Source organism: Dermacentor andersoni, chromosome 3, assembly GCF_023375885.2.
Source record: "Dermacentor andersoni chromosome 3, qqDerAnde1_hic_scaffold, whole genome shotgun sequence".
Classification (NCBI taxonomy): domain Eukaryota; kingdom Metazoa; phylum Arthropoda; class Arachnida; order Ixodida; family Ixodidae; genus Dermacentor; species Dermacentor andersoni.
The window spans coordinates 84,362,249-84,380,084 of NC_092816.1; the positions used below are offsets into that span (position 1 = coordinate 84,362,249).

Sequence of the window (17,836 nt, forward strand, 5' to 3'; positions counted from 1 at the left end):
TGTGCAGGCACAGTTCCCGAGGCCCAAGAGAGATTGTATGAAGCCAGAAGCTCTTCAGTAGCTCGAGGGCCTAGATAGTGCCAGGTAGAATAGGTAATGCTATCAGGCTCAGGCGCACTTGAATGTCTTAAACAGGAAATCGCTGCACGTAGCTCTTGCAGCGTGAATGGGAGGTCGAGACGATCGTCCATTGTTAGAAGAGCACACCTGAGCACTGAAGCTACCTATGTTTTAGATCCGGAGAGGTGCATGCAGAAATCTCCCGCGATTTCCTTCTCACTGCGCGTTTGGATGATAGCCAAAGCTCGGAAGGAACGTAGTTGTTGTGGAGAAGATGGTAGTGCTCGTACAACATGCCATATTGTGGACAATGGTTTTCTTGGGTCCAGGCTGGTGCAAAAGGACCTCCAGCGCTGTCTGTCGAGCTTGTCTAAGTGTCTTTGAATTTTCTTTTGCACACGGCGTGACGTCCTCAAGTGTGATATCAATTTAGTTCAGCTGTATTTCCTCTCGGCGCGACGTCGGACTGCCCGCAGCTCTTCATATATAACGTCAACGGATGTTCTTGAATTTGATGTTTGGATGATGCGTGTTGTTGCGTGCATTGCTGCTGTAATGCGCTTTTCAATCTCTTTCGGTGAAATTATACAGTTCCAGGATTCTTCCAGCTTGTTCTGAGAAGCATCCCTGTCAGTGCGTCGCGTATGAGAACTTGGGAGTCTTGTAAACCATCTCAGTTGTACATAAGTTGGTAGGTGATCACTGCCATACGTTTCAGCATCTGTGCATCAGGAAGCAGAAGAGGAAAGGCATCGTGAAGCGATAGCTAAATGGAGACAGCTGCTGTACGTTGTACTACGAAAAAAATGTTGGTGAGCCGTCGTTCAGGATGTCAAGACCATTGCTGCTTGAGAAGTTAAGAAGTTTTCTTCCTCGAATACTTGTGATCCTACTACCCCAAGGATGGTGGTGTGCGTTGAAGTCACCTATAATAATGTGAGGTCCTTGGCAGGATTAACGAACAAGTTTAAGGTGTCCAGAGTCAAATCTTCACCTGGGAGAAATGTAGCCACCGATGATCAAGATTATCCGGCGCTTTAGCTTCAGTGCTATAGAGTCGTACTCGTTACTCTTATGCACCAGAACTTGGTTTAGCGAATACGTGAAATCACATCGCACACATAGTAAAATTTGGTAGGATTTCCACTTGTCTCAGACGCGAATTGCTCGTATCCATAGAGTCTAAATGGCGATGTCATACTCGGCTCGCATAGCACGATAACCGGAAATCGATGCTTGAGCACTCTCTGTTTAAAATCTCCCAGGTGTCCCCGTAGACCTCGTGCGTTCCACTGAAATATTGCGGAACCGCTTATTCTTTCCTGTAGCGACAACCTAGAAGTTGATGACACCATGGCGTTTGCTAGCTTTTATAGAGCAGCAAGCACTGGTTTTAGTGCGTCAAGAATTTGCACCGCAGCCTTGGCAACGGGCGTCTTCACTCCTATAAGCAGCCTTCGGAAGGAACGAATCAAATGTGCAGGCATTGCCTTGATTTGCCCATCCGACGATGAAGGTTCATGTTCACGCTGGCATCCCGGCTGCACTTCTGTACTCGGAGATGGCAGGGAAAGCCATATAGTAGTGTCCTTGGTGTTCAGAAGAGTAGATGTGGTTAAAGGTGGCTCTGGCGTTTGGGGAATAGCAGTAGCGCGCGATGACGTTTCAGGGCGTACAGGTCCACTTATAACAGCCGCAGATATAACGAACGCTCGCTTAATACGAACGAGGGTGGTGCTACCGTCAAAATATATATTGGGGCAATGGCACAGTGTCTCACATAGAACGAACTGTTGTGGCCTCAACACTCGGTTAGAGCGAGCGCGAAGCTGTCGGGCTGGATGGAACTCACCGCGGAGTGCATAGAAAATTGCTTCCGCAAGGCGGGTTTTATGGGCCCAGGCACCGAGGACGCCATAGATCACCCACCGGAAGGCCTGTCGCACGAGGACTTGTGGCAACGCGTCGTTGACACGCAGCTGGCCGGACCTGACGTTGCCTGGGACGATTTCGTTTCTGCTGATGACGACGCCGACATTGTGGAGCCATGCACTGACGAAGCTATTGTGCGTGAAGTGCGAGCCCTTCCTGACTGCCCAGAGACCTACGAGGACGATGACGAGGATACAGCTATACCGCCGGTTGCTGTGAACGCTTCAACCGCGATCGGTTACATCGCGTCGCTTAAGGAACTCGTGTGCAGCAGAGGCCTTGGCGATGAACATATTACCGCGCTGGAAAAATTAGAAACGGCAGTGATGCGATCAGCTTTGAAGAAGCAGACATGCTTCACGGATTTTTTTCAAAAATAAAGTGAACTTTCGTCTCGCTTGCTCTTTTTTCCCGTATTATAGGTGGTCCACTTATTACGAACTTTGGATGCAACGAACAAATGCCACGTGACGATCAAGATCGTTATATGTGGGCTGGACTGTACCCCAAAGATGGTGGTGCGCGTTGAAGTCGCCTACAATAATATGAGGTCCTTGGCAGGAGTAAAGAGCAAGTTTCGGGTGTCCAGAGTCAAATCTTCACCTGGGAGAAATATAGCCACCGATGATCGCGACTATCCGGCGCTTTAGCTTCAGTGTTATAGAGAGGTACTCGTTGCTCTTATGCACCGGAACTTCGTTTAGCGAATACGTGAGGTCACATCGCACACATAGTAAAGTTTTGCTAGCATTTCCACTTGTCTCAGCCGCGAATTGTTCGTATCCAGAGAGTCTAAATGGTGATGTCATACTCGGCTCGCATATCACGATAACTGGAAATCGATGCTTGAGCACTCTCTGTTTAATATCTCCCAGGCAACCCCGTAGACCTCGCGCGTTCCACTGAAATATTACGTAACCGCTTATCCTTTCCTGTAGCGACAACCTAGAATTTGATGACGCCATGGCGTTTGCTAACTTTTATAGAGCAGCAAGCACTGGTTTTAGTGCGTCAAGAATTTGCACCAACGCTTTGGCAACGGGCGCCTTAACTCCTATGAGCAGCATTCGCAAGGAACGAATCAAATGTGCAAGCATTGCCTTGATTTGTCTATCCGACGATGAAGGTTCATGTTTACGCTGGCGTTCCGGCTGCACTTCTGTACTCGGAGATGGCAAGGAAAGCCATATAGTAGTGTCCTTGGTGTTCAGAAGAGTAGACGTGGTGAAAAGTGGCTCTGGCGTTTGAGGAATAGCAGGAGCGCGCGATGACTTTTCAGGGAGTACAGGTTGTCCTGTTGTCGATGCGGATCTCTTCCTGCGATTACGTGAGTGCCTCTGGTGGCGGTGTACCTTGGTAGCTGCTTCTTTGTGTGCAGATCGATCTCGTACCATCTTCCTTAGCAGGGATATTTCAGTCTGTAGTTTTGGACAGTCCTTCGACGTTGCCTCGTGCGGCCCATCGCAGTTAGGGCACTTCAAGTCAGAGCCAGCACACGTCAACTCATCGTGATCGCCGCCACAGCGGGGACATGCCATCTTGTTCACGCACACAGCACTTACATGCCCGATTTTCTGGCATTTAGGGCACTGCAAGGGCCTAGGGATGTCTTACATAACATGATGCCTCACATAACCCACTTTTACATGTGTTGGTAAGGTCTCTACCTCAAAAATGAGCTTTATGCACCTCGACAGTCCAAAACGGTGAATGTCTGTGATATGGACAGTTAAGTAGGTTAGCGTTGGTATATCACCATTATCAATATCTGTATCCACATTGTAGATAACACCGGCGGTGGTGCTGCCTCCATGTACGACGAATGAGCGGACAAGTATATTTGCTAGCTGAGTTACAGCTTTCAAGGTGTCGAGGATGGTTCGTGTAATCACATCACCATTAAGTATGTTTCTTCCGGGGTTAATTCAGACCTCTCTGATTTGCCCTGAAGCCAGCCTCTCGATATAGGCAGTGAGAGTTTGCCTATTGAGGGAATTGAGGTTGCCTGTAGCAGTGACGGGGATGTAGGCGTTTGTGTGCGCTTGTTTTGGGACGGCTTATTGTAGTTAAGCTCACTCACGCTTCATGTCCTATACAACGTTTCCTCTTCAACCGACGATTTGTAGCCTCGGTATATCCACCGTCAGAATCCATGTCGTCGACGTCTGAGCAGCTAGATGACCTTGGCAGAGTCGTGTTAAGGTGGTCGGGCACAGCAGACCGAATTGCAGCTTGGAGGCCAGCCCCCAACCTTGGCGGCAGAGGGGGCGGAACGTCCGTGATTGCTTTTGATATCGTACCCGCCAAGAGAGCGTCGGTACGCACAAATTTAACTGAAAAACCAGAGCGAAGCAGGACTAGCAGCTGATGAAGAACTCGTCTTTTTCATCTTCCATCTACATAGTAGTTTCATGTCTGTCTACTGTATGTGCAGGTGACAAAAAAATAAAATAAAACAGTGAATCTAACAGCAGGGTCTTTAGGGCTCTTACCTTGCTAATATATATTGATAACGGATGATGACAGCTTAAATTATGCATTTGTCTTCAGATTGTAGCAGGGGGTGGCAGAAAGTTAGGTGGGCGGATGAGATGAAGACGTTTGCAGGGACAACATGGCCACAATTAGCACGTGACCGGTGTAGTTGGAGAAGTATGGGAGAAGCCGTTGCCCTGCAGTGGGCGTAGCCAGGCTGCTGCTGCTGCTGCTGCTGCTGCTGCCGAAGATGATGTAGTGATGTATGCCGCTTTGTTAGGCGACCTTTTATAAAGACTTTTAAATATTTTCCCTCAATTCTCTATGTCACCGCATGCGCAATAACGTTCCTGTTGGTTTGTTTCTGAAGATAAACTTAGTTGCAAGTAAGAGCGTCTTTCCTGTCTAGATCTCGCCTTTCTCTCTTTTGCAATACTTGTGCGCTCCCCTTTGCAAAATTAATTATGAGCTCTGCGGACAATTAAGGAGTGCTGCTTCTTTCCCAATCTTCATATGTAATACTACGCACATAGTAGGCATCCAGATTGTCCTTGGTTAGCTGAAATAGCTAGACAAACCACTTCATATTTTTTAGAAATGGCGCAGGGTACGTCAAGTGTGCCTGGAGAGCTTAATTCGTTTTTGCTATTTATGACTTTATCTAAGCGTTATACTCATATTTTAAGGCGTCTTTGAAGAACGAGACGTGACCCCGGCTTTCATTGTGGAGGAGATGGGATTTAAGCGTGAAATGATTGCTAAGAGACCATCCCGGCCGCAGCAGCCACATGGCACTGCGACCGGGATGGCCAATGGTTGTTAAATGTAAAAATGCTCGCACGCCATGTATTGGGTGCACGTTAAAGAACCCTAGGTGGTCAGAATTATTCCGCAGTCTCCCACTACGGCGTGCATCATAATTATGCCCTGGTTTTGGGACGTAATACCATACAATGTAATTTTTTTCTAAACCTGGCTATTTAATTCATTTTAATTGCCTGTTGACGATGTGCGTTGCTGTTACGTCTACTTCTGTTAAGCGCGAAAATTCTCGGCACGCTATATCAACCATTGCACATCTGCTTCCTCAAAGGGCTGGTTGCGCGTAGTGTTTGCTTGTGAGCTAAAGATCGAACACAGTTCCGGCCACACCAAACAAGGCGGTCATCGGCTCCTAGATGTCAAGTGACACAGAATGTGCAGTAAGCCGGCCTCTCGACTTGATACCGCTCGGAACAGCTGGGCTGACACGAACCGCCAGATAGCCTTGTCTACGTACAATCTCCGCTGAGAGCTGTCTGTATATACAGAGTGGGCTTAAGATACCCCCGTTGCTTTTCATAGAAAAGTTACAAGAGCATTGTTGTGCCTGTACTGTTCTTTTATTACACGTGGGTTAAATTACGTTCACGTGAATGCATGCGAGGTCCATCAGACGATTCCTCCCTTTCTAAAGTAGGGCCACTTGATGGATGTCACCGAAGGAACTAAGGGGCCGTACAAAACTGGGGTGCTGTCCTCACTATCGCACGTCGAGTACCCAATCAAGTGCCTACACTTTGCCGCATGGCGATCTTTACGGGCGTGCGCATTTGGCAGTTTCCACTATGGTTTCGGAATTATGCCGCTGAAGAGTGCTGGAGAAAGAGGAGAAGGTGATGGGGATAGCGGGTAGAGGAAAGCATAAAATGAGCAGTTGCAGCTGGCTTGAACGCTAGCCGAAACAAATTTTGACATCCTGACATTTGGTTATAAATGAGTAATGTATACTATTGAAACAATCAAGGCAAATTTGCGGGGCTGGTAGTTGCCTGGTTTCTTGTTCAAGAGACATTCAAGAAAAAAAAATGTTTCTGTACGAAATGCACGACCAAATTCCCCCATGAAACCGCACGAAGTGGTAAAGGACATAACCAAGACTGTTGCGATGCCGTATGTGCATTTTGTGTCCCACCGCATCAAGAAAGCCGTGGGCCGGGCCTGTGTTAAGGTGGTGTTTACCGCACCTAACAAGTTGGGAAGGTCATGCAAGAAAGTCAACGATAGTGGGGAAACGGCTGGTCTCTATAGTAAGTCAGATACCGCCAACCCTGTAAATTGCAAAACGAATGTACTTTATGCCATTCCCATCTCTTGCGGCTGCGCTTAATAGGACAAGCGGGACGCTGCGTTAATGAACACTTACGTGAGCATGCGCACAGTGTCAAGATCAGGACTGGTAGTAATCTAGCTGTTCACTGTGCAAAATGTGGCTGCTCACCCTGCCTAGAAGACACACGTGTGCTGAGAAGGTACAGCGATCAGATGGCCAGGGAAATCTTTCAGGCCTTTTCAATTTGCGAGTTAGGAGCCACTTGCGTGGGCACCCCTTCTACAGCTCTTTGTGATAAGGAACTTAAGTTCCTTAGAAGTTAATCAGTTTCGATTCTGTACATATTGCGTATTATTTTTATATTTGTTTAGTTTTATATTTGTGACGCATGCATACAGGAGTTGATTGACGATCACTCGCCTTCCCTTTCTTCCTTTCTCTCTTTCAGGCCGTTGCGAATAGTATATATTTGTGCAGGCTTCAATGAAGATGTTGTTGGCAGTCAGCGCTGGTCCTGTGGTCTTTCTTGTCCGTCTGTTTTTTGGCACTGTTTAAAATAATTGTTCACATTTCGCTTAAAGCACCAGACGGGGCTCCGTCTTTAACTTCTTCCTTACGTTTGCGTTCTCGAACATTGAACTCAGTTTAAAATTAGGGGGTTTTACGTGCTAAAATCACTTTCTGATTATGAGGCACGCCGTAGTGGAGGACTCCGGAAATTTCGACCACCTGGGGTTCTTTGACGTGCACCTAAATCTAAGCACACGGGTGTTTTCGCATTTCGCCCCCATCGAAAGGCCGCCGCCGTGGCCGGGATTCGGTCCCGCGACCTTGTGCTGAGCAGTCCAACACCATAGCCACTGAGCAACCACGGCGGGTCGTTGAACTAAGTTTAACGTATTTAGTGCAATAGGGTTCTTAGCGGAATAGTGGGTTCGAAACGTGTATGCGCAGAGCGCTGAGCAACCGATAGCGTTTATCGCGCGTACGCTTTTTATCAGATATAACGTTACTGTGTTTGATGACGATCCTAGAGAGAGAGAGAGATGGCTGGCGCCCCCCTCCCCCCACTTCAAAAATAGTTCGTACGCCACCGGTAGAAGAAGCAGCCTGAGACTAAGCGAAACACGTTTACACAGTCATTTGCTACGAACAAAGTGAATTCTACCAAAACAATGCCAAATTCTGTATATATATATATATATATATATATATATATATATATATATATATATACAGAATTTGGCATTGTTTTATATATATATATATATATATATATATATATATATATGTTGACACGTGTACTTGTTTGTCTTTATCGGGCGACACGTTTTACCGCCTAACAAATGTTATCGCACAGCGTTGGACGCGCTTGCATGTATCGGAAGTTTCTGTAATGTTATCGATGCTTCTATCCGCTGTCTGTTGTCGCCGAACCTTGCGTAATCTGATTGCATGTATGCGCAACGCGAAGGGGGCAGAACTTTGTGGAAGGAACGCGGGTCCCAGCGATTACTCTGGAACATTCGACGATTGATGTATACAAGCCGACGCGCTTGACCGGCTGATCAGATTTTCGACGATCACCGACCGTATTCGCCGCTATCGTTGGGCTATAAGTGTAGCCTGTTTTTGTGGGCACAAGTTCGCCCAATAAAAGCTAGTTTTGTCTTTCACAGTATTGCTACTGTGTTCTTCAACGTCACCACCACGTGACATCTAGTGGAGGTGCTTGTGCGTTCATGTACCAAACGCCCCCGCAAATCCGCGATCCAAGCCCGAAGCCCGAGGACAAAACCAACATCGCCCAAGACCAGCGTGCTAGCCGCCGACTGCAAGGACTGCCCCCAGAGCACGGACTTCTACCTGAGACGAGTAGCAAGATTGCCACCAAGTCCACCCCAATGGCAGCCCCAGCGTTCCCCGTCGTGCTGCAGCAGCCCAGGGAGCCCCCGACGTTCCGCGGTTTAACATTCGAGGACCCGGAAACCTGGCTCGAGACGTATGAGAGGTTCGCTGCATTTAACAGCTGGAACAGCGACGACAAACTGCGATATCTCTTCTTCGCATTGTAAGACGCTGCCAGGACGTGGTTCGAGAACAGAGAAGCCACCTTAACGACCTGGGACCTTTTCCGAAGCGGCTTCCTGCAGACATTCACAAGCGTCGTACGCCGAGAACGAGCCCGAGCACTACTAGAAACCCGAGTGCAGCAGCCTAATGAGACCACCGCGATTTTTACAGAAGAAATGAGCCGCCTAATCCGCCACGGTGACCCGGAAATGTCCGAGGAAAAGAAAGTCCGGCTGCTGATGCGTGGTGTAAAGGAGGAACTTTTCGCCGGTATGGTACGAAGCCCACCGAAGACTGTCGACGAGTTTCTTCGTGAGGCCACCAGCATCGAGAAGACACTCGAAATGCGAAACCGGCAATTCGACCGCCGCACCAACTCTGCAAGCTACGCCGGAGTTCAGTCAATGGCCACCGACGACCTGCGCGAGACTATCCGAGCGGTCGTGCGGGAGGAGCTACAGAAGCTGTTCCCGTCATCACAGCCTCAAGTGGCTTCGATTGCCGACGTCGTACGTGAGGAGCTCCAACAACAACTCGGAGTAGCCCCTGAATCGCCGCAGCCTCAGCCGCAAGCGATGACATACGCCGCTGTAGCCCGCCGTCACGTTCCCCCTCCGCGCCCACGGCAGGGCCTAGTGGCGACACAGTTCCGTCGTCCACCACCACCCCCGCCGCCAGCACGCCAACCCGTCACCCCACGCGGCATTCCAAGGAAGACTGACGTTTCGCGCCCCCGACCACCGTCCGCTTTGCTATCACTGCGGAGAAGCCGGGCACATCTACCGCCGATGCCCATACCGGGAGATGGGACTCCGAGGGTTCGCCGTTAACGCACCGCGACCTCAGATTGGCGAGCGGCCTCGCGATATCGCCGACTACCTCGCCGCCACTCAGTGGAGCCCTTGACGACCATCCCGTTCGCCGTCACCAGGCCGCTACCTGTCGCCGCAGCGCAGACCATACACCGGCCCAGCCCGGGGCCGCCCTACGAGCCCATATCCGGAGAACTAAAAGCAGCAACCGATGGAGGTGCGGTTGCTGTTCGTCGAACTGACGAAGATCCTCCGCCGCCGACGAAGAGAATATCTCGACAACATAATAACGACCCGCTGCCGTCCCGACCAAGTCAGGAAGCCAAGACTACACCGACGAAAGACGACTTGACGACGCGATGTTCCAGCCTCAGTTCAGCACGACGCAGCCGTGATCCGACGCCAAGACCTAGCTGCAACGCCAGACAAAGAACCACCGATCTCGACGTGCTTCTCGACGGCCACGCAGTTGCCGCCTTAGTGGACACAGGGGCTGATTACTTCGTCATGAGTGGACAGATCGCCGCCCAGTTGAAGAAAGTTAAGACTACATGGGAAGGCCCTCAAATTAGGACCGCTGGAGGACACCTCATAACGCCGACTGGAATGTGCGCGGCAAGAATTACCGTTCACGACCGGACTTACCCTGCCACCTTCGTTATCCTCCAACAGGGTTCACGAGACGTCATTCTCGGCATGGACTTCCTGAATCAACATGGCGCAATCATCGACCTGAAGTCCAAGTCAATAACGCTGTCAGAAGATCTAGCGATTCCGCCGCAGAGCCCACGTAGTCACCACGCCTTGAGTGTGCTCGAAGATCAAGTGAGCATCCCGCCTCGCTCCAGCATTGTTATCTCGGTCGGCACCGAAACGCCCGGTGACGTAGAAGGCGTCATCGAAGGCGGCCAACGTCAACTGCTCGACCGTGAAATTTGCATCGCAAGAGGGATCGCTCGACTGCACGCAGGAAACACGAAAGTGTTACTGACAAACTTCAGCCAGGAGTTCAAGCACATCAACAAGGGCACGACGATCGCATATATGGAGGAAATTCTGGAAACCAGCAATGCGTTTGTCCTCTCGGGTTCTGTCGCATCTACCCCGACGACCGTAATTCCCGAGCCAGACTTCGACATAAATGCAAGTCTCCCCGTGATTAAGCGGCAACAGCTCAGAAGTCTGCTTCGACGATACAAAGACTGCTTTTCGACGTCATCGAGGATTCCACAGACACCAGTTGCAAAGCATCGCATAATAATCGAAGAGTGCGCTCGACCACTCCGCCAGAGCCCTTACCAAGTTTCGACGCGAGAACGCGAAGCTATAAGACAACAAGTCGACAAAATGCTGCGCGACGACATCATCCAGCCGTCGAAAAGCCCGTAGGCGTCTCCAGTTGTTTTAGTGAAGAAAAAGGACGGAACCCTACGTTTCTGCGTCGTTTATCGCCGACTGAACAAAATCACGAAGAAAGACGTATACCCCCTCCCACGGATACACGACGCATTGGATCGGCTCTGCAATGCTAAATACTTCTCATCGATGGACCTAAAGTCTGGCTACTGGCAAATAGAAGTCGACGAAAGGGATCGCGAAAAGACCGCCTTCATCACGCAAGCCGGCCTCTACGAGTTCGAGGTTATGCCAATTGGACTGTGCTCGGCGCCTGCAACGTTCCAGCGCGTGATGGACACGGTTTTAGCAGGATTGAAGTGGCAGACCTGTCTTGTTTACTTGGATGACGTCGTCGTATTCGCCGGAAATTTCGACGATCACCTTAAGCGGCTTGCGACAGTATGAGAGGCCATCAAGTCATCAGGGCTCACTCTGAAGCCGGAAAAGTGTCGCTTCGCTTACCATGAGCTTCTATTCCTAGGCCACGTCATCAGCAAATCTGGGGTACGTCCCGACCCGCAGAAGACAGCTGCCATCGCAAAGTTCCCGCAGCCAATTGACAAGAAGGCAGTGCGCAGGTTCCTTGGCATGTGTGCCTGCTATAGGCGCTTTGTCAAGGACTTCTCACGCATCGCGGAGCCGCTAACACATCTAACGAAATGTGATGTCGAGTTCAAGTGGGAAACGCTGCACGCCGACGCATTTCAAGAACTCAAACGAAGCATGCAGTCGCCGTCGGTACTTGCACGCTTCGACGAGGACGCCGATACTGAAATCCACACTGACGCCAGTTGCCTAGGCCTCGGTGCTGTCCTAGTCCAGAGGAAAGACGGACTTGAACGGGCGATATCTTATGCTAGCCGGTCGCTGTCAAAAGCGGAAGGCAATTATTCTACGACTGAAAAGGAATGCCTCGCCATCATTTGGGCTACAGCAAAATTCCGCCCTTACCTCTATGGCAGGCCATTCAAAGTCGTCAGCGACCATCACGCGTTGTGTTGGCTAGCTAACTTAAAGGACCCTTCAGGACGGCTGGCGTGGTGGAGCCTCAGACTGCAAGAATATGACGTCACCGTAATATACAAGTCCGGAAGAAAACACTCTGACGCCGACTGCTTATCACGCGCCCCCATCGATCCCCCGCCGCAAGACGACGAGGACGACGACGCCTTCCTTGGAATAATAAGCGCGGAAGACTTCACTAAACAGCAGCGAGCAGACCCGGAGCTAAAAGGCCTCGTCGAGTATTTGGAAGGGAACACCGACGTTGTCCCTAGGGCATTTAAGCGCGGGTTGTCTTCGTTCGCGCTACAAAACAACCTGTTTGTGAAGAAGAACTTCTCACCAGTCCGCGCCAGCTATACCTTCTTGTTGTACCGTCAGCGCTGCGTCCAGAAATACTGCACGCCCTACACGACGATCCAACCGGTCACCTCGGATTCTCCCGGACGCTGTCGAGCATACAGGAAAGGTGTTACTGGCCGCGTCTGACCGCGGACATCGCCCGTTACGTCAAGACATGCCGAGACTGTCAACGACGCAAGACACCACCGACAAGGCCAGAAGGGTTACTACAGCCGATCGAGCCTCCTTGCCGACCATTCCAGCAGATTGGGATGGATTTGTTGGGGCCGCTTCCGACGTCAACATCCGGGAATAAGTGGATCGTCGTGGCGATGGACTATCTCACCCGCTTCGCTGAAACTAAAGCTTTACCAAAAGGCAGAGCAGCCGAAGTGGCGAAATTTTTCGTCGAGAACATCCTGCTGCGACATGGTGCCCCAGAAGTCCTCATCACCGGCAGAGGAACGGCTTTTACAGCAGAGCTCACCCAAGCCATTCTGCAATATAGCCACACAAGCCACAGGCGGACAACTGCCTACCATCCGCAAACGAGTGGTCTCACGGAGCGCCTGAACAAGACCCTCGCCGACATGCTAGCAGTGTACGTCGACGTTAAGCACAAGACGTGGGACGCGGTCCTGCCGTATGTAATCTTCGCTTACAACACGGCGGGGCAAGAAACAACACAGATCACGCCGTTCAAGTTGGTTTACGGCAGGAACCCGACGACCACGCTTGACGCCATGCTGCCGCACGTCACTGACGAGGAGAATCTTGACGTCGCTACTTATCCAGCGCGCCGAAGAAGCCCGACAGCTCGCCCGCCTACGGATCAAGAACCAGCAGCGTACCGAAAGCCGGCACTACAACCTCCGGCGACGCTTCGTCGAGTACCAGCCCGGCGACCGTGTTTGGTTATGGACCCCGATACGCCGACGAGGACTGAGTGAGAAGCTATTGCGACGCTATTTCGGACCCTACAAGGTCATCCGACGCATTGGCGCAATGGATTATGAGGTCGTGCCAGACGGCATTTCGCATTCACAACGGCGGCGCACACGATCAGAGGTGGTCCACGTGGTGCGTCTTAAACCCTTTTACGGACGCTGACGAACTTTCCTTATTTCGTTGTTTTCTTTGCTACGAGTGCTTTTTTATTACTTCCGTTTGTGTGCAGCATCGGGTCGATGCTTTATTTAAGAGGGGGTATTGACACGTGTACTTGTTTGTCTTTATTGGGCGACACGTTTTACCACCTAACAATTGTTATCGCACAGCGTTGGACGCGCTTGCATGTATCGGAAGTTTCTGGAATGTTATCGATGCTTCTATCCGCTGTCTCTGACCGAACCTCGTGTAATCTGATCGCATGTGTGCGCGACGCGAATGATGTAGAACTTTGTGGAAGGCACGCGGGTCCCAGCGATTACTCTGGAACATTCGACGAGTGATGTATAAAAGCCGATGCGCTTGACCCGCTGGTCAGATTTTCGACGATCGCCGACCGTGTTCGCCGCTATCGTTGTGCTATAAGCGTAGCCTGTTTTTGTGGGCACAGGTTCGCCCAACAAAAGTTAGTTTTGGCCTTCACAGTATTGCTACTGTGTTCTTCAACGTCACCACCACGTGACTATATATATATATATATATATATATATATATATGTTTCTGTGTGTGTGTGCGTGTGTGTGAACGGGAAGAAAGGAAACCAAAGGCCCGATTCTTTTAGTGATATCCTAAAACGTCAGAAAAGAAGGACGCCATAGGGGAAAATGCATGTACTTATTAATTGAATGAGAACGGGTCCAGGTGGCACGTGCTGTAAAGATCGCCTCCTCTGCGGATTATCTGATTTCGACTGCATTAACGCAGGCTGAAAAATGCGTCAGTGAAAGTTATCTTGTCATCACCAAAGCTGGTTTTCAATCGCACATTATAAGCCGTTACACTCTAGTGTTGCCAATATTTTTTGAAGCTTGTCGCTGAAGTGAGACAAAAGCTCACCAAAACTGTCGCTATAGCTGTGATGTGGATTTTAAGAACGTAGGCGTTTTGAAACACTCTAATATAAGGTAATGGGACGTAAATCATTTGTTTAGACTGTCATGATCGTCTAATGCTCGTGCAGCTGAAGGACAATAGTGAAATAGTGAAGCGCTCTATACTAGCAGCGTATAGAGGGCTTTAGCTTTACTAATGTATTTATTATAGGGTGGGCGAATATTTGAAGTTTCGAATACGAGTAGTTGGTGTGTATTATTTAATTTGTACTCGATAATGAACTATTCGCATTTTCGAATATCAAAATTGACCAAAAATTTCGCAACAACCGACTGTTAAAGTCGGGTTACCGTTCTCCACCTGCTGAACAAAGTATGGGAAATTTTATCTGAAGTAAAGGAGTGACAAAATTTCTGCCTCAATGCAGAAGCAAGATCGGTAATGGAAGCATTCTTTTTGGTTTGGCCGTGGAAGTGTGGCGCTGGTTAACACTCCTTGGATTAGACCTTGTGCACATGCATTAATACACGAGTATGCATGGACGCGGGAACTGCCGTCAGCGTAGCACAATTGGCAGCGTAACGCGCGTAGTGCGGAGGTCGTGGGTTCGGCTGTCACCGTCAGCGAGTTGTTTCTTCCTCCATTTCCCTTTAGCTTCTCATTTTTACACCTCATTTTAAAACTACAAGTAATTTCAACTATGCCTTTCTTGTTTTTCTTCATTATATTTAGGTTTTGCATGATTCTGACTAAAAGATATCTGCGAGCCTCTACAAAAACGGTGCCCTTACAAAATCGGGCCCCTCCGTTCCCCTTCATTTCATCCAATACATGATAACCGGCTATTTTTGGTTCCTTGCCTGCCGATTAGTCTTTCTTTCAGTCTAATCATGTATCATTTTTAGTTCTTACGTTACAGTGATGTTATCCTTGTAACAGGCCCTTTATTGTGTCTGACACACAATACCTCATTAGTCTTTCCTTTTCCATAACTTCAGATATTTTTTCAACATCCACTTTTGTGTTTTTGGAAAGTCTGTCGAACAGCAGCCTGACATTCTTGGAAAGCGTGTTTGCCACTAGGCTCTGAATGTCTCAAGAGGCTATTTCTGGAGTTCTTTTCGTGACGGTTGTAGTGATCTCGTGTTTAAAACGGTCCTAGCTGTCCGTAATAGTTGACTGTCTATTCAATACAAGCGTGTTCCAAATTATACCGAAATAAATGTTCCTGCTGCAAATATGTGCGTCTGCGTTTGTCTCTTCGATATTCTATTCCATATTCGATACTTACTATTCACATTTGGGAAAATCGGCATTCCATCGCCTACCTCTAACATTTACATAAGGGGTTATGACAGCTTAAGTGCTACATTACCTTCGGGTTGCAAGGTTAAAAATACAGCGTGATTCAAAGGAACATAAGCAACGTAGTTTTCCTCGTATGAAAATGCACTTATTCTGCACATTATCCCTAAATTTGTTGTGCTTCTCGACGTTCGTGATAGCAGAACTAGGCTCTGCGGAATGCGCTTGGCCGCGCGTTTTTAACACGGCGTTGACAATTGCCCGAGCTTTGTGCACATTATTAGCATATTTTCTCCCTTGATCTACCTAAAAGGCGCCGTGAAGTATTGATTGGTCTGAAAGCTGTGACTAGTACATAAGTGATTTATTCAGACACACGTGAACGAGCTCAGCCCTTCCGATGGTCACGCCTTTTTTACGCAGTCGATGCGTCTAATTCACCTGCTGTTTTGTGCATTTGAACACAAAATATATTCCATTTGATTAGGGTAAATTAGCTCTCTGACACGCTTGCGCACGTCTACAAATGAAATAGATCTGGCGACACCACTGAACCCGCAGCGTTTAAATACATTCAGATATGTTGAGTAAATAATAAAGAAACTCCAATTTCGGGAGCAGTGTGATGGCTATGATGACCACTGCACTCTGAAGCGCAATCGCAATGTGGAGGCTCCGAAATTAAATTTAGGCAACCGTTGGTTCATCATGATCACGGAGCCTATGCATCGTACAGCGAGTTTCGGCAGCACACCTATTGAATACTGAACTTTTGTTCTAGAAGGTCATTTTTCAAGCAAGCTTGATAGCTTATAAGTCGTTAAAATTGTCGCAAATGATTCGTTCAAGTCACTAAACAAAGTAGCTGATTGCTAAATATAAAACTTTGCCGTAAACTTCGTCGTGAAAGGTGTTGTAGCGCCGCGAAACGGCGCTCCCGTGCGCAATGCCAAGATCGCATGCGCGAGGAACCACGTGACTTTTTTTCGTGAGCTTCGGAGTGAACAAACGTTCAGTTGTTGTTTGGGACGCGTGGTTGCTTATACTCGCTTAGCTCAGCCTAGCAGTGCGTTCCAACATTGGTGACCCGGACGTGATAAGGAGCCACCGCGGTTGAGCATCAACGACAATGATTTCGACGTCTACGACGGACGTTACGCCGCCAGTCTCTTCAGTTGACGGTAAGCTGCCCCCCTTTTAACGCGACAGCGTTAAGGAGCTCGTGGCGCAGAAAAGCCGGTGTCGTCGGTGTCGGCGTCTGCGGCGTTGGCCGTGAGCGAAAAATCCAGGCAGGCAATTCATAAATAAAAACAACTTGCAACATGGGAGACGCTACCACTCAGCCATGAGTTCGATGCTTCAAAGCGGTACAAAAGCGCCTCTAGTGAATGCGGTGTTGTCTTAGAAACGTGCCGTAGAAAGTTATACTGCGGTGTATATCGGTAATTATGAGCATGTAACTTACAGATGTTGCAGTTACACGAGTAGCGAAGTGCGTTTCGGCTACATTTCTTCTGCGCTTTCCGCACACGCAGAGCCATCTTGTGGCAAACACAGAAGACCCCCTCCTCTCAATGTACGGCGCTGCCCCGACAGGTGGCGCGCCACGCGCGCATTGGGGCTGTGCGGGGACCGGTGCGAGGCGCGTCGCGGCCCCGACTCCCTCTCCCCTGACGACGCTTCGCCGTGCACCCTCACGGTTTGCAGAATCAAGCGTCCTTCCTTTCTTTAGATCACTATCTATATATCTCACTGCCCGTGCCGATCACGACGTTTGGCTGGCGTAGATCGTTTCTCCCTCCGAGACACCGAGTTCTTGGGTTCATTCCGCTTGCTCAGGCACACGTTTCGTCGCCGCGCCGAACGCTGCGTTGCTCGACGCTCACCGCGTGATTGGTGGGTGCTAAGTCCGATGCGGGGCGCCTCGTAAATGATCGCTGCGCCGTAGCGCATTGTCTTACACCCCTTGGTGGATCGACGGGAACGCTGTCGCGTTTCACTCTTGAAGGCGAAGCTTAAGCGTCCTCCAATTTTTTGGACCGCGGACCCTGCACTCTGGTTTATTCAAGTAGAAGCGCAGCTCGCAGCATGACGCATCTCAGCAGACCTCACCAAATACCACTACGGCAAAAGCAGTCTCCCGCCGCCCACAGCCATTGAAATACGAGACCTTTTACTCGACCCGCCTGCTGAAAAAGCATATGCAACGCTAAAAGAAACCCTCATCAGCCGTGTCACGACCCCCGAGTCGCAGCGACTACACCAATTGCTTCGCGACACGGACATCGGCGACCGTACTCCCAGTCAGCTGTTGCGGCACATGCAACTATTGCGCGGCGAAACA

The 17,836-nt window shown here is 49.5% G+C and overlaps 1 protein-coding gene across 1 annotated transcript; it reads left to right on the plus strand.

Moving 5' to 3' along the window:
* The first annotated feature begins 1,824 nt into the window (after positions 1 to 1,824).
* Positions 1,825 to 2,407, plus strand: LOC126544149 (uncharacterized). Its single transcript, XM_050191388.3, has one exon. The coding sequence runs from the start codon at positions 1,902 to 1,904 to the stop codon at positions 2,370 to 2,372; it is 471 nt and encodes a 156-aa protein (XP_050047345.1). The 5' UTR covers positions 1,825 to 1,901; the 3' UTR covers positions 2,373 to 2,407.
* Positions 2,408 to 17,836: the final 15,429 nt, after the last annotated feature.

Excerpts from the sequence above, each read along its gene's own strand:
- LOC126544149 (XM_050191388.3), top strand. The coding sequence starts at position 1,902 with ATGGAACTCACCGCGGAGTGCATAGAAAATTGCTTCCGCAAGGCGGGT.